Source organism: Cyprinodon tularosa, unplaced genomic scaffold, assembly GCF_016077235.1.
Source record: "Cyprinodon tularosa strain WSP-4 unplaced genomic scaffold, ASM1607723v1 ctg306, whole genome shotgun sequence".
Classification (NCBI taxonomy): Eukaryota; Metazoa; Chordata; class Actinopteri; order Cyprinodontiformes; family Cyprinodontidae; genus Cyprinodon; species Cyprinodon tularosa.
The window spans coordinates 2,210,275-2,232,395 of record NW_024039015.1 but is presented as its reverse complement, the minus strand read 5'-3'; the positions used below and the strand labels follow the sequence as shown (position 1 = coordinate 2,232,395).

The window sequence follows — 22,121 nt, the reverse complement described above, 5'->3', positions numbered from 1 at the left end:
TTAATCGTTGGCTTACAACCCCACGGAGCGATGTTGCTCTTGAATGCACCCCCATTAACTACTGACTAGCTTTTATCCATTACCGACGAGAAACGAGCGCAATTTTTAAGAGTTCCGGCCTGTTACAAATACGAATAATAAACTAATTGTAATTATATTGTACTTTTAAGACACTGCTGTAGCAATCACTCTTCCGATATTAAACTGTCATTGGGATCGTCTAGTTCTAGATTGACCAATCAGTGCGCGCGGAAGCTCTTGGCTCCACCCACACCGCCTCACCCAGCTGTTGTTGTCAGATAAACGTTATTTTTTTCTCTTCAGTCGGCCAAAAATAAACTAATGGAGCCAGTGCTATTGAATCGGGAGCAAACCGGATAAATTAATGTGAGTAATCCGCTATTCATTAGAGAGTAGATATTGTGAGAGACTGCAGAGAGCTTTTGATGGTCACCACACCCCCTCATGTCACTGCAGTCATTCAATCAGCTGAATGTGGGGTTAGGAAAGTCTGTATGAATAGTGTCATTGTTAAAGGAAAACCGTTAGGATTTGTTTAGATTACAGTGTAGATATGCTTTTCCCCTCGAAATAACAACTATAGCTTAAAAAAATCTAAAACTTGATACCGTTTAGCCTTTTTGTTTTTTCTTTTCTCCCTGGTTAAACCATGGGCGGTTCTAGACAGGGGCCAACGGGGGCCAGTGCCCCTGTAGATCATGTCCTAATCATGATATGCGCTGGAACAGACATGGTTACTGATAGGTCCTTTGGATCTATTTCATTTTTTTTTCTTTACAAATTTTGTTTTACTAATTTTATTTATTTATTATTCTTTTTTTTTTTTTTATAAGGTGATAGCTTCAGTGGTATTGAAGCTATCACCCCCTTGATAATCGATCCAATCACAGGAGTAGGTTTGATTTCAACTTTGGTAGGGACATTATTGGTCTGATGGCATTGCAAAATATGCTCTGCATGCTCGTTTCTTTATGCTTGAAGTGAAAATCAGGGTGTATTTCATTTGAATTTAAATTTCTTGCTACATTAATACAGATTGTATAAGCGCTACACACAATAGATGCTGTTTATCAATGTTTGAAGCATCACCGGCTCTTATGATTGTGGAATTAGGACTATATTCCACTTTGAAAATTTTGCATTTGAATTACCAGCAACTAAGACAATAGGTGAATTTGTGCCTATTTAACCAAATATAGTCTGAATATGTTTGTTTTATGTGGATTTATCCTGTTGTTTTCTTTTGAAGATATATAATTGTGCATAGGTAAACAGAGGTAAAACCCACTCTTATCTTTTAAATGTTCTCTTTGTATCATTAAACAAAGCGGAATAATAGATTCAAGGGAGACCAAATGAATTTATTTTATTTACATGAAAACTGGAACTGACACTGAGCATTTAGAACATTAACTTCACTCTATTGTACATCTAGGCTGTAGTTACTCTGTTTAACCCATTTCATGTATTTTATCTAGGGCTGAAACAATTCATCGGAATAATCGAGTATTGACAAATTTAGTATTTGATTAATCGTTAACTGGAGTATAGAGACTCTAAAACATGTCTATAGCTCACAGTGCGACCCACTTACAGCAGGAATTACACCAAAACTGCAAAAAAAAAAAAAAAAAAAAAAAATATATATATATATATATATATATATAAACATTTTGCACTTTAGATAAATATTGTTTTCGTCTGTCAATATTCTCCATCCAGAACTCCTCTACTGCTGCAACAACGCTGTATTGTAAATTATAAACATGTTTTTCACATCTAATTGTTGGTAGGGACAAGTAGGTCAGTCCAAAATTTTGGTAGGGACATGTCCCTATGGTCCCTATGCAAACCTACTCCCATGCAATCACATTCACTTTATTCACTCCGGAGAATTTGGAAATGCAACAGTTGGAACAGCCGCTTCCCTATGAGTTTACTGCCAGCGGTTTAGGCATTGATGGCTTTGTCTTTTTCAGCAGACAGCAAATGCTGAATTGTGCCTGCTTTGCATTTTATCAGAGTGTGATAGCTCAGGGTCAGTCCCTGTCACATGAAATATAAACATTTTCATTTTATGCATTTATCCAGAGATAGAGTAAATGAGTTCCGAGGGCAGTTGGTTGGCCTTTATTTGGGGCTATTAAAGTAGCCACTTCCCATTTAAGTGCAAATATAAAACACTCAGTGTTTGTATCATTAAAACATTTCAAAAGATTCAACTAGTCTAAATACTTTTGGTCATAAATTACATGACATTTCAGCTAAATTCCCTGCTTGCCAATGACAGATTATCTTTTTAACACATCGAGCTGAAATGGCATCAGCGCCGGTCTCAGCTCCGGCGGCCGCTCACTTGGCCTCCAAGGTGGAGCTGACCATCTCCTGTGAAAACCTGATGGACATGGACGTCTTCTCCAAGTCTGACCCTCTGTGCGCTCTTTACATCAACACTTCAGGCTCCCACTGGTATGAGGTCCGTGTTGGGTCATGATGGCAGATTGGTGATGAACTGAGAAAAAAAACAGCTATCCACATTTTCCTACCCATGTCTCTTTTGTCATTCTCTCTGAAAGTAGTTTGGCCGCACAGAGATGATCCTGAACTGCCTTAACCCAAAGTTTGCCAGGAAGTTTGTCATCGACTACTACTTTGAGATGGTGCAGAGGCTGAGGTTTTGCGTGTACGACATCGACAGTGATACCCATGATCTGAGTGATCATGATTTCTTGGGAGAGCTGGAATGCACCCTCGGTCAGGTGAGTTAAACGGGATGTAGAGCTAAGAATGAGAACATTTTCTGATTTTGCATGTTTGAAAGCAACAGAATATTGTTTTTCATCCAGATAGTTTCCAACAAGCAGATGACCCGACCGTTGTTGCTGAAGGACAGGAGACCTGTGGGCCATGGGACCATTACTGTGAGTGGACCATTTCATCATCCAATTTAATTGGAAATACAGGGTAGGGCTGGGCGATAATTCAATAACGATATATATCGATCGATAGACGTGTGGCGCAATAGAAAAAAAGAGGGTCGATAAAAGTTTGATAAAAAAGAAACGCAGTTTTCCTTCCTTCTCATTGTAGCCTAGCATGTAGGTTTATGCTAGTCACTGCTTCCTCCCAACCAATCACAATTGCTGACCCAGGCATGCCGTCACCAAGCGCCGCCCTCTCAAACCACAACACAGAGCACATGAAGATGCAGCAAGGAGAGGCGGAGGAAATTGTTTCAAAGAAGGGTTTTTGTAGTTCGGCAGTCTGGCAGTATTTCGGTCATGGCAAGTCGGACCAAAAACAAACCACAGTCATCTGGAAAATGTGTCGGGAACCAGTGAAAACCAGTCTGATAACGAAACCAGCTTTTTTTTTATCATCTCAGCCGCTCACAGCCGCAGGAGTACGAGCTGTGTAGGCCCCGACACGGCTCTCCTCCGAGGAATCTTCGGAAAATATATATATATTTTCAGTTCTGGGCAGTTTCCCACGTAGTTCTAACAATTGAGATAAAAATGCTGAGGGCCCAGAAACTTCAAAGTAATAACTCAGGTTAAAGCAGGAAACGGGGGCGGCGGCGGCGGTGGGGGGGCATTTATTTATTTGTTATATTTATTTTGGTCACTTTAGTTTATTCTTTGTCAGTATTTAATAACATAACTCAGGTCTCTTAAGTTATTTTTCTTTAAAACAATTCTGTTATGGTTAAAAAAGTTGGTTAAATAAAGATTTAATTCGAAGTCTGTGTTTGTGTTTTTTATTAAAATTAAATCATTTAGCAATATTATAAAAAGTCCAGGCAGAGCTGCACATAAAATATGGTTTCAAATCTTTTCAATAATTATTGATATCGATCAATATGCATTTTTTTTTATCGATAAGCTTTTTTTCTATATCGCCCAGCCCTAATACAGGGTGATGTTCTACCTGCTGGGCATTGCTGCCTGATGCACCTCCACCAGTGCCTTTATTACCCCTGGGCTTGAGCGGGTCATCAGCTGGGGACTACCAGTCATGGATAATTTGTTCCTTTAACCCAGTGGTTCTCAAACTTTTTCTGTCATTCCCCACTTTGGACAAGGGGGAATTTTCAAGCCCCGCCTGTCCCCATCGCCCCAACACAATACTAATGAAATATGCAACAATCTTAAAATGTTCCAATTTTATTGAAGTAACAAGTAGTATCTAAATACAAACTATCTACATCAAATAACAGCAAGCTCAAAAATAAAGAAAATAAAAATGCAGCTGTGTCAAAATTTGTATCAAGCTCAAAGATAGAAAAAATTTCAGTGCCACTCTGCAATCTGTTAATAAAAGAAAAGAAATGAAATCCATCTGGCAAGACAGGTCTATTTATCCCTGCATTAGTGGCTGCAATGAGCCTGTTTTGCATTGCACAGTTTCTCAAAACGGGGTTGCAGGCTTGATACTGCCACTCTCAAGTCCTGCTCAATGTTCAGCTGAGATGGGAGTGGGAGAAATAACGTTGTTAGAGAGAGACAAAAAGTGAGTAAAAACACCCAAATAATATAGAGCTACTTTTTTCTGTCCATTAATGTTTATTATTATTATTATTATTATTGTTTTATTAATGTTTAATTTATTACAATACTAAACCTCCTCCTTTACCCGGTTTGTGACCGGCAAAATGAACCATAAAGAGACACTATGGCGGAGTTACAATTTTTTTTAAACTTTTTTAAACGTTTTCTTTTTTTCCCTTGTGGTCCACCAAGGAGCCCACAAATCACGGTACAACATTAACATGCTGCTGTGTGAATCAAACGCCGTTATTTATTTAAGATAAAATATTTCAAATTCAGTTATTTATGATCAACCTGCGCCGTCAATCCCGGCGCATGTGCGCTTTATTTGCAGTCTGGACGCTGAGGGTAAACATGCTGTGTCTCTGACTGCAGCGCTGAGAGGGACTCCTGCGATAGCGGGGGAGAACGGGGTGGGGATGGGGGAGGCGCCCCACGGCAGCACCTGCCGCTGGAGGACAAGAAAAGGAATGATACGTGCTTTCACGTAAGAGTCTCCAAAAGTCGCTAGATTTGTCGCTAGTCGCTTTTTTGAAAAAGAGTCGCTGGAGGGGTCTGAAATATAGCGACAAAGTCACTGAGTTGGCAACACACAACATTATTACAAATAATATGCCGACGTCATGTCAATCATTATTTTGGCACTTCAGTTCCAGGTGAAATGTTTCTCATATCTAATGTTCTTTTAATTAGACTGCATGTAGGCTAGTAATGATTACTTTGTGGGTTTGATTGGTCTAAAAAGCGGCAACATACAGCTATAAGGACAGTTTGCTCTCACACGTTCTACATTTCACACAACACACACACACACCGGAACTTGGCGCGCCCCACCTGTCACGTCTCAATTCCCCACCAGTGGGTCGCGCCACACACTTTGAGAACCGCAGCTTTAACCCCAGTACATCTCTTTGTGGTGGAGCGACGGCAGGGATCCCAGCCACCCTCTGCCGATGCCCTAGGTGTTAAGGCCAATTTATGCTTCTGACGCATAGCCTCTGCAACCGTCAAATCTGTGTCTGTGCGCGACCACGCCCCCGCACAGAGGTTCTGCAACCATCGTCACGCACCTCAAAAAAATTCTGGCTACGCATCGGTCGGTCACAAACCCGCACAGACCTTAAGCGGAAGTGCGCAGACAAAAAGCAGCTGCGATTGTGTGATTGGTCCTTGGTATGCCTTTCCGGCTGTCTGTGTGGTCGTCCTTCTCGATTCGGTGCCGGGGCGCGCCATTTTCAAAAAACAAGGAACAACTACAATAGACAACTTGGACGAAAGGTTAATCAAGGAAGTTCGGAAGTACAACCACTTGTACGATGCCTCTGACAAATTATATAGAGATACCAAGGTGTGTGACCGTCCACCAAAGTTCTCGTGAGTTCTCGAATAGGTTCCCCCTTGGGCTTTGGCAGGAAACTGCTGTACATCCCTAGAAATTCCAGACCGACAGTGCAGAAGCATACCAGCAAAACTGGTTCAAAACCAGACCCAAGCGGCATTTGATGTGTGCGGTAGCAGAAGTCTAATCTGCTCTTTAGGCTCCCACTCCCTGTGTCTTCTCCTTAGCCACAGCCAGAAACTCCCCTTTTCTGCCTCTACCGATTTCCTAATTGCTTTGCAACGTCCAGCTCCAGTGCATCAGAGGTGGCAGAGCAGGCAAACCATTGAGGATGCAACAAATCCCCTACATCCCACCTTGATGGGGCATGTGATGACTTTCCAGCAAGCCTCTCTTTAATCAGCTACCAGGTCTGAATGCTTGGTGCCTTTGCGCTCATTAGCATCCTCTGATCCCTACTCCCACGGTACAGTTAGCTCCACCAGGAGGATGGTCTTGCATGGAATTGACCACAAGATCAGGTCTGGCCGCAGTGATGTCTCTACAATCCCCCTCGGAAACTGAAGTTGTGTCCCCAGGTCGACCCTCATGGACCACTGACCGCCTGGTGATGTGCAGTGGGCAGGTTTGGGGCTGTCCTCGGCTCTTTTGAAGAGGATGGGCAACATTACCGGTGCGGGAGGTTTGACTTTAGCCTCCGATCTGCAAGCCTATGCCACCGCTGCTAACTTCCTCAACACGAAGTCGTGTCTCCACCTGTACCGAACTTGGGAGAGTGCGAACCTTACAGCCAGACAGGATGCGCAAACACAATTTTTCATGATATTCACCCTTTTTTTAAGTTGCCTTAAAAGGAGGCAAAATAATAATGTTTCCTCCTTTTTTGACCCAATTTATAGATCAGTGCTGAAGAGATAACAGACACAAGAGTGGCACACTTTGAAGTGTCAGCACTCAGGCTCGACAAAAAGGTACAGATTGAGGCGTCGGAGTTTGCTTGAGCTGTCTGCTCTGATTCATTCGTGCTTTACTTACGATGTAACGTTGTGTAGTTTCTGTGGTGGTCCGATCCCTTCCTGGAGTTCTACAAGCAAACAGAAACAGGGTGGCAGCTGGCACACAGGACAGAGGTGAGTTTATCAAACGGCATCTGGTTTAGCTGCGATTAGCGCTCACTTGGGGTTCGGCTGTTCTGCTTCACACAGGTTGTTCAAAACAACAGGAATCCAGTATGGAGGCCTTTCCGCATTTCACTGCGAGCTCTTTCTGGGGGGGATGTGGAAAAACCAATAAAGGTAATTTCTGTTCTGTGATACAGCAATGAAAAAGTAAGTACATTGCTAACTTATTCCTAATGTTTTACACATTCTTTCTCCTTTTATAAAGATCCATTTAGAAACTTTTGAAATATTATACAGTTATGGAAAAACTGATTAGATCACATGTTCTCATGTTCTTCCACCAAAGAGAACATTTTCAACAATAAAAAAAGTGTTCAAATGCAATTTTTTGAGTCTCAAATATTTTATTTGCATTAAAAAACTATTTTCTATGATTGAAAACGTTTATCTTTTAATTGAGGTTACTTTTTTTATTGATTCTGTTTGATTGAATTATAAAGACACAAATGTCCTACCCATTACGTGGTCCAATCAAAAAACAATGTTACTTCAATTCAAAAAGTTGCTTTAAACAAAAAAGACTGCACTTCTATCAAATAAAACATTTTCAATCAAAGAAAAGCAGTGTTCAAATGTATTTTTTTGAATCGCAAATATATTTTTGCATTCAAACACCTTTTGTTCGTTGAAGTGAAGGTTTTTTTAATGAAAATCTATTTTTTGATTGAAGCAACCTTTTTTTGATTGAAGAATAAAGAAACAAATCTATGTTCATAGTTCTTCAGGTAATAGACTTTTATGAAAATAAATAAAAGATATAAAAAAATAAAAAAATTTTTTCTATAATTGTATATTTATCTGAAAAAGACTGAATATTTACTGAAACAAAACATACAACCTTTAATCTGAGTACATATATTATAAAGAAAAACGTTTTGTATGGGGAGAAACTAGTTCCATCTGAAGGTTACGTTGTTTAAAGCTAAAATAAATGATGTATGGACATTTTTATACTCTTTGAATCAGTTTATCAAATTAAAAGAAAGAGATGTGCTTGAACAAAGACACGGTTGATTGAGGCGCTTTCTTAAGTAGAATAAGATAGAATGACGCCAGTGGCCTGAAAGTATTAATACAAGTAAGGAGTAGACAATATATGGAGCTCTAGGAGGAGATTTACTCCATGATATCAAGGTCTATCTATTCCACATGTGTAGGTATCTGCTGAAGGATTGCCAAATATGAGGAGTGTGAGTGTATACAGATCCTCCACTATACTTAATAGTAGTCATGTGTTGCTTTTCATCCATTTCATCCATCCATCCATTTTCTGACACGCTTGTCCCAGTTGGGGTCGCGAGGGGCATCTAACCCAAAACTGAGCAGTCCATGTTGCTTTCCATATAGTCTTAGTCTTCAGTTTAAAGGCTAATTGTTCTTGTTAAAGTTTCAATTGAGTTTAGCAAACTCCACATGTTTACATTTTTGATGGTAGGACAGATAAATATGCTGGAGAAGATTCTCATTCATCCAGGTCATAGTTCTTCCCATTACTAAGGGATATAACTGTTCTTTTGGGTTCAATTTGCATGTTTTCTAAGCCAAAACAAGTCTGGAACTTCACTCTAATCAAGACATTTGAATTGAAAAAGCTTCCTGGATGGGAAGCGAAAACGTTTTTTTTTTTTTTACTTTTTTGGAAGTACAGAAAAATATTCTTTTTTTTTTTCGTCTTCTTTTTTTAGCTTCCCTTTCAAAGCATTAAGGGAAAAGTCTTATGGAAGAATTGGACATTTTAATGTTTTGCGTATCTGCCCTGCTCACTCGTTGTACTGTTATGGATTTGGAGCTAATCCAGTCACCAGTTGACCAGTTGCTAGAAAAGTTTTTGATCTTGTCATATTCATATCCCAGGGAATCAAGATTTCTATTTAAAAAATCACCTCTCCTGATTATCCTACAAATCTAAAGCTCTGTTTTATTTTAGTAAAAAAGTTAATAGGCGTTATCAGAGCTGCCAATACTTTTGACTCTATAAGTAAGTAAGTAAGTAAGTAAGTAAACTTTATTTGTATAGCACTTTTCACAGACAAAGTCACAAAGTGCTTCACATGATAACATAAAAACAACACAAGTAAAAACAGATAAAATGCAATAAAAGCTATAATAAATAAGGGAATAAAACAACAGGCTATGTGCTTTGGAAGGCTAGTGAAAACATGTGTGTTTTTAGCTGTTTTTTAAAGATGTCCACCGAGTCCAGAGAGCGCAGGGACAGGGGGAGTTCATTCCAAAGACGGGGTGCCACCGCTTTAAAGGACCGGTCTCCTCGGGTTTTAAAACGGGTCCGAGGAACCATAAGCAGGTTTTGACCTGTAGACCGTAGACTACGGACCTACGTATACGGCTGGATCAGACCTGTCATGTAGCCGGGCGCCTGTCCATGAAGGGCCCTGAAAGTAAGGACCAGGATTTTAAACTTTATCCTGGAAGCAACAGGAAGCCAATGTAGGGACTTCAAGAGAGGAGTTACATGGGCTGTCCTGTTTGTACGGGTCAGGAGTCTTGCAGCAGAGTTCTGGACAATTTGTAGGCGACCCAGCTCCTTCTTGCTCAGACAGGTAAACAGGCTGTTACAGTAATCCAGTCTTGAAGAGACGAAGGCATGGATGATTCTCTCCAAATCATCGTGAGAGAAGATTTTCCTTACCTTGGAGATATTGCGCAGATGGAAGTAACAGTTCCTGATCAATTGTTTTGAGTGTAGCGCAAGGGACATCCCCTCATCGAAAATCACTCCAAGATTACGCAGACTGGATTTGGCTGAGGAACATAGATCACGCAGGTGCTGTTTAATGTCAGGGATGGCACTGTCAGGAGCAATAATGAGTGTCTCAGTCTTTTCGGTATTCAGTGCGAGATAGTTGTTGTTTAACCACTGCTGAATCCGGGACAGACAGTTTATCAGAGAGTGTAATTTGTGGACCTCTGAGGTTTTAAAGGAGCAGTACAGCTGTATGTCGTCAGCAAAAAGATGGTATGCCACATCACTGTGCTGCTGGATAATCTGGCCAAGAGGGAGGAGATAAAGTAAGAAGAGAAGTGGTCCCAGGACTGAGCCCTGTGGAACACCATACTGGAGATCTCCCCGCTCAGACATCATGTCATTGACTGCCACACTGAAGCTCCTACCAGCTAAGTAGGAAGTAAACCACTCCAAAACTGGACCTGTCATTCCCACCCAATCCCGCAGCCGGTTTATCAAGATGGAATGGTCGACCGTATCAAAGGCTGCAGACAGGTCTAACAGGACCAGTACCGTACAGCTTCCGGAGTCTGCAGACATCATGATGTCACTAGACACTTTCAGCAGGGCTGTTTCAGTAGAGTGGTGTTTCCGAAACCCTGACTGAAACTTGTCGTAGATGTTATGGGTCTGAAGGAAGGATGTCAGTTGGTTAGCTACCACTTTTTCCAGTATTTTGCTCAGAAAAGGGAGCTTAGATATTGGCCGATAGTTTTTAAGTTCTGACTGGTCCAGGCTGGGCTTCTTAAGTCTTGGCTCTATTATGGCATGTTTAAAGGAGCTGGGGAAAACACCAGAAGACAAGGACTTATTAAACAGTCTGGTGACCCATGGTCCGACTGAGTCAAAGACATTTCCAAAAACCTTGGAGGGGAGGACCTCAAGCAAATTAGCGGTGGGGGTCATTTTAGCAGATAATTCAGCAATGTCTGCCAAGGACACTGAATTAAATGAAGACCAGGCTTGTGAGGGCAGTGCAACACTAGCTGAGAGAGAGTAAGAAGAAGGTGGGATTTTAGTCTTGATGTTTCTGAACTTTTCAGTAAAAAAGTAAAGGAAGTCGTTGCTATCTGCTTGGCAAAGCACAGAGGTAGCAGAACTAGCATGAGACACAAGGGAGTTTATAGTGTCAAACAACACCTTCGGGTTTCCTTTATTAGATGCAATCAAATGCTGAAAGTACTTAGATCTTGCTTCTTTCAGCATATCGTTCAAAGAAGAAATGAGGTCTTTAAGATAAAGTCTGTGGACCTCAAGTCTTGTGGACTTCCACAGACGTTCGGTTCTGCGGCACAGCCTTCTAAAGTCCAGAATACGTTCATTTATCCAAGGACACATCTGTGTATGGGCAGCATTTTTTGTCTTAAAAGGGGCAATTTGATCTAAAATTTTGGCACATTGAAAATTAAAAAGGTGCAAGAGATCATTGACATCCACACATTCCTGAAGACCACGAGAATCAAACAGAGCACAGAATCCTTCAGCTGTAGCTTCTGTTATGATCCTTCTTTTAGCCTTTGTAGGGGCTGGCCTAAGCTCAGGAGGAGCATTTAAGTTAAAGAAGATACAGTAGTGATCACTCAGGTGGACATCCTGGACACGGACATCTGTAACATGGAGGCCAAGTGAGAAGACTAAGTCTAAAGTATGACCCTTATTGTGGGTGGGTCCTGATACATGTTGTCTAAATCCGAATGATTCCATCAAAGATAAAAGCTCCACTGCTGGGTTGGATGTATCATCATCCAAATGCAAGTTAAAATCCCCAAGAACTAAAACTCTCTCCAGTTTAATGAGAGAGGATAAAAAATTATTAAATTCACTGATAAAAACACCAGCAGGGCCAGGAGGGCGGTAGATCAAGATGCTATAAAAAGTGTTTGAAAGACTACTTTTCAGCATTTCCACTTCGAACGAGTAAAAAAGTTCAGTTTCAGTTATTCTGCATGTGTACCTGTCCTGGTACACAGCAGCAAGTCCCCCGCCACGGCGACAGGGGCGGGGCTTCCCTAAAATGGCACAGCCAGCAGGGCACAACTCATTCAGATGATACATTTCTCCATCCTTTTGCCAAGTCTCTGTTAGGAACATAAAATCCAGACTTTCTCTGGAGAAGAGTTCACCAAGAGAGAGAGCTTTATTTGCAATGGAGCGCGCATTCAGCAACCCACGCCTCAATCTTGATGACGTCACTGTCGTACTCACTGGGCGCAACGGGATTTGTCGTAGCCAACGCTGACGCTGCGGTGTCCAGCTGTTCCAGCAGCTCAGCTGAAACTCCGTTGTTGACATGGAAGATGAGAATGATCCTGATCGCCGGGCAGCGCTTCCATCAGGATCGCGGCTCGGCGGAGGCTCGGCCCAGACGGGCTGGAGCAGGGGTGGCGGCGGCGTCACGGTTCCAATGGCGTCCTCCTGGAGAGGGACCGGTCGTAACCAGCGGTAGCGTCGGGCAGAGAGAGAAGAGCCAGTAGTCCGTGCAGCATGTTTGATCTTCAGCTGGACACCAGATCTGCAGCCTCTCCTCCGCGACTATAAACAAATATTACTCTGCATTTTTCAGTGTGAGATCTTGCTATCACTAAAGAAGATGAATTTGCTTTCACATGGAGTAAATATGGCCTACGAATAAAAAACATCACAGAAAACTAAGCATTTGTAACTTGATAATGTTTTAGGTTAAATTCAGCAGACTTTAAGAACGTTCTGTGTAAAATATTAGGATTTAAAGCAATTATACTTACTTTTTTATCTTGACCACATCTGCTTGTTGGTTAAAAATCCTTCATATTAACATGAACTAATATGTTCCCATTTACCAGAGCTTTCTTTGACTTGTTTGGCTTTTAGTCTCTCACATGCTACTAATTGATCGTTTATTGCTTTTTTTTTTTGTCATATAATGCTGCCACACCTAAAAAGCAGCAGTGTTCGTGGGATTTATCCTTCTTTTAGCTCATGTGAGGTAATTATTTTGCTTTTTACCTGATAAGAAAACTGTCATATGTTGATGACTGCATGACATGTGAGATGTTGCTTGTAATATGATGAGTCTTGCATGAATCACTGGAACTTATCGTGGCGTTCTCCTCCCCCAGGTCGATTGCTATGACAACCGCATGAACGGCTCCCATGACCTTATTGGCAGCTTTAGAGCCTCACTAGCCGAGATGCTAACAGGAACACACAGTTCACCGGTGAGATTTTCTAGATGTCTTTTTTTTGTGTGTGTTTTGAAACAATTTACATCTCTCAAAAAAAGTTATACTTGATTTGATTGTTTTTTCTTTTATTTTCAGGCTGAATTTGAATGCATAAACTCCAAAAAGACGAAAAACAAAAAATATAAAAACTCGGGGATCATTTGTATAAAACGCTGCCAGGTAACATTGAAAAACATCATCCCACCTTTTTGTCAATTTTATTATGTTTCACAATAAGGCCTGCTGTAACGCTGTTTGAATAGGCAGTAAACTCATAATGGAGGTTATGATGCTTTGACTTTCCAGTATTGACTTGGCTCTTTGTGTTTTAGTCACAGAATAGAGAAGCAATGTACTCCCCTTCAAAGTGTGCTCAGTGAGGGTCTAAAGTAGAGCTGAACAACACCAGTTTTGATCTCAAACCCCCACAAACTACGCCTTAGAGCCTTTTTTCCAACAACTGCACCATTTTGAGGGAAAAAAATAAGCAGAATTTAGATTTTTGGTGCCTTGTGGGGAGTGGTGGCCTAATGGACATAAAGCTTGGAATCCTGAGGTTCTGAGTTCCCAGGAACTGCCACTCTGGGTCCCTGAGCAACACCTTTAATCCCCGATTGCTCCCCGGGCGCAGCACAATGGCAGCCCGCTTCTACCCAAGGGGATGGGTTAAATGCAGAGAGTAAATTTCTCCATTGTGAGATCAATAAAGTTAAATTATTCTGAAGTAACTTCACCAGGCACTGCAACTAGATATCAAGCTCAGTAGGGGGCAGCAAAGCCTCTCTGCAGCATCTTCTTCATCCATGTCTCTAGTTGTCTCATGGAAATGCTGTATTTTCCCCCCTTTTCGGAACCCACCACATGATTTGCCCATGTGAAAAGCTTAGAGCCCAGTATCCAGTGTGAACGTGTCAAAAGGGAAACAGATGATGAAGCAATATGTCTTACAGGTGGAGAAGGAATATAGCTTCCTGGATTATGTTATGGGAGGATGTCAGATCAACTTTACGGTGAGTTTGCAAATGTCTGAATTACTTCGGATGAATCTGTTTCTTTATTTTTGTATTCTCTCTTTGTCTCTCCCCAGATTGCCATCGATTTTACAGGCTCCAACGGGGACCCCATGTCCCCTCAGTCACTCCATTACATCAACCCTGAGGGCTATAATGAATACCTGCAGGCCATCTGGGCTGTAGGTAACGTCATCCAGGACTATGACAGGTGAAATGCACGGAATGATAAAGCAGTGCAAGAGGAAAGTTAATATGCTGACCAATCACCCTTCATTTAAACCATTATTGTTAATCCTACCAATTATAAGAGAAGAGATCAAGTTTGAAATTCCTCTGTTTATATCCCAGCATGGCATCCCTGATACCTCTGACATATCTGATAACCTCTCTGACATATCTGGATTTTTTTTTCACATTTTGTTAGAAAAACCATAAACCTCACAGGATTATATTTGAATTTTATACCAACAAGTGATAAGTTAAACGGAAGCAAAGGGATACATATTTCTCTCTATGATAGGAAAGGCCCTACGGGTGCTGTTTGCTATAGCCTGTGGGGGACTACATGAAAACTAACACTACACTTTACCTTTAACACAACATCAACAGAGAGATGCACAGTAGTAGCAGGATGATGCTGTGGGGATCCTTTACTTTAGCAGAAACATGGAAGATGGGAGAAATGAAGCCTTGAAAAGGCTGCTCCTTGAGACTTGTTTGGTGGTTTACCTTCTAGCAGGACAACATGCCTGTGTGCGTTTTGGTAAAGAGCTGTACAGATCCAGGACAAGTAAACATGACAGCAGGTCATCTGGTCTGAACCTTTTGATCTATATACAAACCCATGTGTGAAGGACAACGGAAAGCAGACATCTTTCCAAGTACCAACCATCATCACTGTTAAACACAGTGGTTGCTGCATGATGCTGAGGGGATGATTCTTTTTTAATCGACACAGTCAAGCTGGCACAGATGATCACTTTCTAGCGGAATACAGAAAATATACAACCAGATCCACGCTGGAATGGTTCAGACTAAAGCAGGGAAATGGGTAAGAATGGCCTAGTCAAAGTAAAGACTTAATTTAAATGATGGATCTAAGGATCCTTCTGCATCCTTAAAATTGAGTTTTATCTAATTCTCAAAGAACCATGGGAGAAAAAAAAATGGTGGATTCATACCGAACAGGTTGGTTGTTCCTATAACAATTTGTCTTTATATTTCTTTGTTCTAGAGAGGTGTGAAATGCTCTGTGTTGATCCGTTACATAAAATCCCGATGAAATACATTGAAGTCGGTGGTTGTAACTTTAAAAAAGAAGAGAGTTTTCCTGTTTTTATTTACAGCATCATGCAAATGTGAAAAAAATGACTTTGCTGCTTTCCCACAGGACTAGATTAAATTGATTAATTTAGTCTGGAAGACCCTAATACTAAACTTCACTTTCTTTATGTTTAGCACGAAGATGTTTCCAGTGTTTGGATTTGGAGCTCAGATTCCTCCATCATTGCAGGTATGAAAAAAAAAAAAAAAAACATTCCTGAAAAATATCCTTACAGATAAACAAGCTTCAGATTTCAAATCAATAAAAAATATTTTTAGCTGCATCAGGATCCTAAACATAAATCTAAAATCCAATGTTTATTTTTGCGCTTTCACTAAAAACACCGTCTATGTTCTGTAACTTTTAATCTTTTGCTGACAGGTTTCTCATGAGTTTCCCATCAACTTTAATCCAACGAACCCCTTCTGTGCAGGTAAGTCTTTAATTAGCTCTACATTGCTAGACGTTGACCAGTTGTGGCTTTAACTTGTAGGATGTATGTGTGCGGCAGGGATAGAGGGGGTAGTGCAGGCCTACCAGCAGTGTCTGCCTCAGGTGAAGCTGTGGGGTCCTACCAACTTCGCTCCAATCATCAGGCATGTGGCCTGCTTTGCCAGACAAGCTCTCCGACAGAACATGGCATCAGTAGGAAAACATTTTGATCCCACAAAAATAAAGAGTCTTTAGATTTTCTTATAAGTATTAAATTTAAATGACATTGAAGGCGTTAAGTAGAAAGAAGAGGCAGAAATGTTATAAATATTAATGTCTTTTTGTTTCTCTGCGTTCGCAGCAATACTTTGTGCTGCTCATCCTCACAGACGGAGTGATCACAGACATGGACTTGACGCGCAACGCCATCGTGGAGGCCTCGCACCTGCCTATGTCTATTATCATAGTGGGCGTCGGAGGTGCGGACTTCGACGCCATGGAGTTCCTGGACAGCGATGACCGACTGCTGCTCTCTGCAACGGGAGAGGCTGCCGCCAGAGACATTGTGCAGTTTGTGCCTTTCAGACAATTTCACGTTAGTCAGAACTTCCTACCTGCTAGTCTGGAGTTACAATACTATGAATCCCTTGAACTTTTCATGCATTTTGTCGTTTCTTGACAATAATTTTTTTATTGTTATAATGTTTTTTTAATGCTTTCTAAAAGTCACATTTTTCTCAGAGATCAGGGGCAAATTTATGGGGGTCACATCTAAAGGATTGTGTTCGTTATTCTTCGTAAAGCAGCTCCAGCTCAGTCAGCTTGGATGCTGAATGTCTGAAGAGCACTATCACAGCCTTGATGCAGATTTTCCCATCTATAGCTCTCCTGTACCTTCCTAAGATAAATAACCCCACACCATGATTCCACCAATACCATACTTGAACGTGAGGGTGTTTTTATGATGGGGTTTTCATGCTCTGTTATTCCGGACCGAAATGCAGAATAAGGCTCAGAAGAATTCAAATTAATTCACTTTAATTCAGTTCAGTTTATATGCAGGCTTCCGCAGGTCATTAAAAATCATTAAATGTCATTAAATTATATATATATTTTTTTAAATTAAGGCCTTAATTGGCATTAAAATTGATTAAATATGTTTATTGTGGCATTTTAAATGCTTTCTTAAAAAAAATTGTTCCGTCAATACAAACTTTGTATTTCGTCATACATATTATATCACAGTATATTTGTGTGGAACTGCTTCCGGTTGATCGCGAAGCCATATGTTCAAAAAAAGCTAGAGAATGGGGTTAGAAATGCCAATTTTAGCAAAAGTGGCTGGAAAACGAGGAATTCGAGACGTGCCTGCAGCCTGTTGACGGGTACCTGTTGGTGGCATTAAAATTATTTCTAAGAGCATTGAAAGAGCATTAAAAAGCATTAAGTTAGAGTTATTCATTCCTGTATAAACCCTGATATGGCGCCAATTCACAACACATGTCATCTCAAGGCACTTTACAATTCACCAGATCATACAGTCAAAAGAAGTATGGTAGAGTTTAAGAATTAGATTATTTAATTGAGAGAGATTAAAAGGGAAATGGGAATGGGTTATAACGTAAAACTAAAAAGGAGAAATGATAAAACAGCAATAAAAAAAGAAAAGAAAAACTAAGAGAACCAATCAGATATAATGACTAGAGAGACAAAAGACAAATCCAACAATACTTATGAAGAACTAAGCAGGAGAAAAAAAGACTAGAAAACAACTGAGCAGACTACACAGACAAACTGGTAAAAATAACAGAATATAGCAACATATAGAGAATTCAAAGAAAACCACAATGTGACCTGCAGGACCTGACAGATACAGTGTCATCCTTCCTTTATTGCGAAAATACGACCAATAAGTCTGGCTTCCATAGATAAGTTACACATAAGTTATGGACCTGTACAGCTCCTCTAGATTTACTGTTGCTGTCTTTGCTGATGATTTTATTGTTTCTCATTTTGCTAAGCTGACTTCTGCAGGAAAGTTTTCCCATTAATTGTATTTATCAGGGTAAAGGGGGCTGAAAACAACTGCATTACTCCCAAGCTTTCAAGCTGATCCAGAAGACGTTTTGTCTCTCATCCGAGAGGCTTCTTCACTTCTGGTTGGGAGCACTGAGGTTAATATACTGTAGTGCTGCCTACTGCCTACCGGGTTGGAGAGGATGTACTGCCCCTAATGGAGGGGTTTAAGCATCTTGGGGTCTTGTTCACGAATGAGGGGAAGATGGAGCGGGAGGTCGATAGGCGGATTGGTGCGGCGTCTGTTGTGAAGCGGGCCCTGTACCGGTCTGTTGTGGTGAAGAGAGAGCTGAGCCAAAAAGCAAAGCTCTCGATTTACCGGTCGATCTACGTTCCTACCCTCATCTATGGTCATGAGCTTTGGGTCATGACCGAGCGGCTGTAATGAGTTCTCTCCATAGAGTGTCTGCGCTCTCTCTTAGAGACAGGGTGAGGAGCTCAGTCATCCGGGGAGGACTCAGAGTAGAGCCACTGCTCCTCCACATCGAGAGGAGTCAGTTGAGGAGGTTCGGGCATCTGGTTAGGATGCCTCCTGGGCGTCTCCCTGGTGAGGTGCTCCAGGCACGTCCCACCGGGAGGAGGCCCAGGGGGAGACCCAGGACACGCTGGAGGGAGTATGTTTCTCGGCTGGCCTGGGAGCGCCTTGGGATTCCCACAAAGGACCTAGCCCAAGTGGCTGGGGAGAGGGACGTCTGGGCCTCCCTACTGAAGCTGCTACCCCCACGACCCGACCCTGGATAAGTAGAAAAAGATGGCTGGCTGGCTCCCAACGACTCAGTGCTCCCCAAAACTAGTTAGAACTCAAGAAGCCTCTTGGATGAGAGGCGAAACGTCTTCTAATAAAACTTCACATCTAGTTGCCTAAACTTAACCTTTCAAGCTTGATCATGACCTGGATGACTGAGAATCTTCGCAGATATCTTTTCCTCTTTTTAAATTTAAATTTTTGTCATCTTCTTTTCATTTCACAATCTTTGACTGCTTTGGTTGTTGGTCTATGCTGCCATTAGAGTTTGAAAGCCAGTTTGGTCACAAAATGTGGGAAAAGTTTAAGGGGAATGGATACATCAAGCCTAGATTCCACTGAGAAGTTTCTTGATCTGTCCTCCTTATGCTGCTTTGTTTTATTGCAGGGAAACGGTGTGGCCCTCGCCCAGAGTGTCCTGGCAGAGCTTCCTGATCAAGTGTCATCCTTCTTCAATGCTTACAAACTAAAACCACCAAACACCTTCAATAACCCTCCGCCATCCTAATCCTTCCTAATGGCAAGAGGTTATACACCTATTCTGTTGATCAGAGATCACCCTTGCTTCTTCTCCAGGCTTTATAGCAATTTAGCATGAAACTGTGCAAAATAAAACACCTACCTCTCTGACTGAAGTTGAATTAAATCAAATAAATCCAATCAGACCTAACTGAAATTCTGGTGCCATACCTGCAAGATTTTACAAAAACTCAGTCACAATATTTTATGTACTCTGTCCTATTTCCTGTATCCGTCTTGTTTACATTTCTCTTTTTTTCACATGCGATCTCTGTTTTTTTGTTGCTTTTTTCCATTGGAGCTGCAGACTTCATGTTCATGTTGCAGAAACATGGAGAGTTCACTGAAAAAAATAGTGCAACCGCTTTTGGCATTTACTTAATCATATTTAGTTACTTTAACTAGTGTTGCACCGATACCAGTATTGGGCGGGGCCCTGATCCAGCACTAAAATGGTTGATCGGTATTGGTGAGTACCAACAAATAGGGCACCGATACCATTTTGAGAGCCTGGAATGTCACCCATTCCATGTAGGCAATAAAAAGTTCTACTGGATTCACTTTGTTTTAGTCTTTTTCCTGCTTCACAAAGGTAGGCAGCAGCTTTACAAAGCCATGATGGCAATTATTTTACATCCAAGTAGTTTGCAGTTCTTCATATACACACACATCAATTTCAAACAGATGGCATCACTATCGGCCAATACTGCACAGCCAGGTTTCGGGGCCAAAAATCGGCGAAACACTAACACAATTGTTTTATGTCCTACCCTGCTAAAATGAAACAATTGTGTTAAACTAAATAACTAAATTTAAACTAAATTTCTAACTAAATATGATTAAGTAAATGCCAGAAATGGATTGCTTTATTTTTGTCAGTGTTGTTAAGCTAAAGAGCTTTATTGTATTTGTGTAGATCATCTGGATAATATGGGAGAATTTCTGCTTACTTAGAAAGATGAACCCTTTCATTCTGCCTGAGGTAATGCGGGGAGAGCAATTCAGAACAAAAATGTTCTTCAGATATTATCCCAAATGTTCCACAGAGCTGGGCATTTCTAACGATTTGTAAAAACACTGATGTGTAGGTGGGTATCTCAACCAATCCGAACTCTTCTTGGATCTTTGCAAAACATTTCCAGGAACCTCTCCGCACTGCTGCATAATTCATCTTGAAAAGGTTAGAAATGTATAAAACTGACTTATTCTTTCCATCCAGAGGGGAACCAGACAGGATCAGGAACTCTCTCCTCTCTTCCTTTAACAACACACAAATAATAATAATAATGCAACCATTTTTGGCATTTATTTAATCATATTTAGTTACTTTAACATAATTGTTTTATGTTAGCAGGGTAGGACATAAAACAGTTGTGTTAAAGTAACTAAATTTGATTAAGTAAATCCTTAACGTGGTGGCATAATTTTTTTCAGTGAAGAACAAAACAGGTTGTTTGGCAAAAACAGCTCTAAGGACTGCATGCAGTTTTCTAGCCTACATGCCTATTTAAACATAAAAATAAGAGTAAAAATTTCATAAATTATGTGTATTTACCCTTCATTTGAGAAGGTAAATATGGTGATTTTCCAATGGATTGAGTTTTATACTTAAAATAAGATAATTAGATAATATGCACTTTAAAAAAGACACTGCAATTGTTTTTCTTTATTTTAAATGTAAACCGTCTTGATCCATTGGAAAAGTGTCTCACCTTCCTTCTCAATTCAAGGAAAATTTTACTTATTTTAAGAAAAAAATTACTTATTTAGATTTCATTTTTTTCTACAGTGAACCCCACAACCGTCATCAGGAGTTCTGAGGCTAAGTGAGTGTCTGTTCTCTCAGTCTGATGTGAAATAAAAGATCAATTCATAAAACTCACTGTGCAGCTGTGCCGTTTGTCCTGACAGCTTTAAAAGGTCGGGAGATGGAATAGGCTGCTTCTTAACTCTAATGACCATCATCTTTAGTCACTTCTTTTCAGTCTTAACTGTGTGTTTTGATTTATGGTCCCATGAAAGACTCATCCATGACCCATCGTTAATGTAAATTACTCTAACGCAGCGGGTGAAGTCCCATAAGTCAGCTGAGCAGAGCCTGAGATCAAACAGAAATGAAGAGAAGCAACAGCAGAAAAAAAACAACAAAGTATGCATAAATGTTTTATAATTAATATCACCAGTTATAATCATCATTAAAGACATTTACTATGCTATTTTGATTAATTTATTTAGTATACTGTATAATTTGATGTATAGAGAGACTCAGTTTATATCGGTTTTCTGTGTCAATAAGACTTAGAGTGTATACAAAAATAAATTTACTAAGTTTAGTACAGCTCTCAAGACATTTCCATTTTTAAAGTGCAGCAGTGATAAATGTAAACATGGTGAACAAATGTAAACATAAGACTGGTATATGATTTACAGTTTTACATTCAGGGCTTTTTTTTTTTAATTTTTTATAAACCCATTTTATACAACATCCTGCAGCCTAATGGCAGTGGGGAAAAAAGCTGTTCTGGAATCTGCTGGACCTGCATCAGATGGTGTGAAGCTTCTTCCCAGAGGGCAGCAGGGAGAACAGTCCATGATGGAGGTGTGAGGGGTCATTGATGATGTTAAGGGCTTGGGACATGCAGCACTGGGAGGGTATGTCTTTTATCGAGGGAAGAGGAGCCCCCATGATCCTCTCTGCTGTTCTCACCACTCTTCTCACCTTCTTCCAGTCTAAAGTGCTGCAGCCTCCACACCACACAGTGAGACAGCTGGTCAGAACGCTCTTTATGGTGCTTTTGTAGAAGGTGGGGAGGATGGGTGGGGGCCGGTGGGCTCTCCTCATCCTCCTCAGGAGAATGAGGAGAGCCCACTTGCTTAATGAGGATAAAGGGGCACTTGAGAGTTTAGTCATTATAACTTAACAATGTGTAGATATAAAATTTGCCCAACAACAATATAAAATTCCATTAAAAGAA

At 40.7% G+C, this 22,121-nt stretch overlaps 1 protein-coding gene across 4 annotated transcripts; it reads left to right on the top strand.

Moving 5' to 3' along the window:
• The first annotated feature begins 247 nt into the window (after positions 1–247).
• Positions 248–19,407, top strand: LOC119787948 (copine-3-like). 4 transcript variants are annotated; one of them, XM_038292036.1, is made up of 16 exons: positions 248–387; positions 2,312–2,497; positions 2,601–2,780; positions 2,868–2,942; positions 6,807–6,878; positions 6,960–7,037; positions 7,113–7,202; positions 12,933–13,031; positions 13,134–13,217; positions 13,988–14,047; positions 14,125–14,258; positions 15,509–15,563; positions 15,756–15,807; positions 15,886–16,019; positions 16,168–16,401; positions 19,016–19,407. In XM_038292036.1, the coding sequence occupies exons 2-16, from the start codon at positions 2,339–2,341 to the stop codon at positions 19,133–19,135; spliced, it is 1,626 nt and encodes a 541-aa protein (XP_038147964.1). In that variant the 5' UTR covers positions 248–387; positions 2,312–2,338; the 3' UTR covers positions 19,136–19,407. The 4 variants fall into 4 exon arrangements, with proteins under 4 accessions (XP_038147964.1, XP_038147965.1, XP_038147967.1 ...); XM_038292037.1 differs by lacking the exon at positions 13,134–13,217; XM_038292039.1 differs by lacking the exon at positions 248–387 and having other exon boundaries at positions 2,350–2,490.
• Positions 19,408–22,121: the final 2,714 nt, after the last annotated feature.

Coding starts and splice junctions, on each gene's coding strand:
- LOC119787948 (XM_038292036.1), top strand. CDS start 2,339: ATGGCATCAGCGCCGGTCTCAGCTCCGGCGGCCGCTCACTTGGCCTCC. Junction 2,781..2,867: donor TGGAATGCACCCTCGGTCAG/GTGAGTTAAACG, acceptor TTTTTCATCCAG/ATAGTTTCCAACAAGCAGAT. Junction 14,259..15,508: donor GTCATCCAGGACTATGACAG/GTGAAATGCACG, acceptor CTTTATGTTTAG/CACGAAGATGTTTCCAGTGT.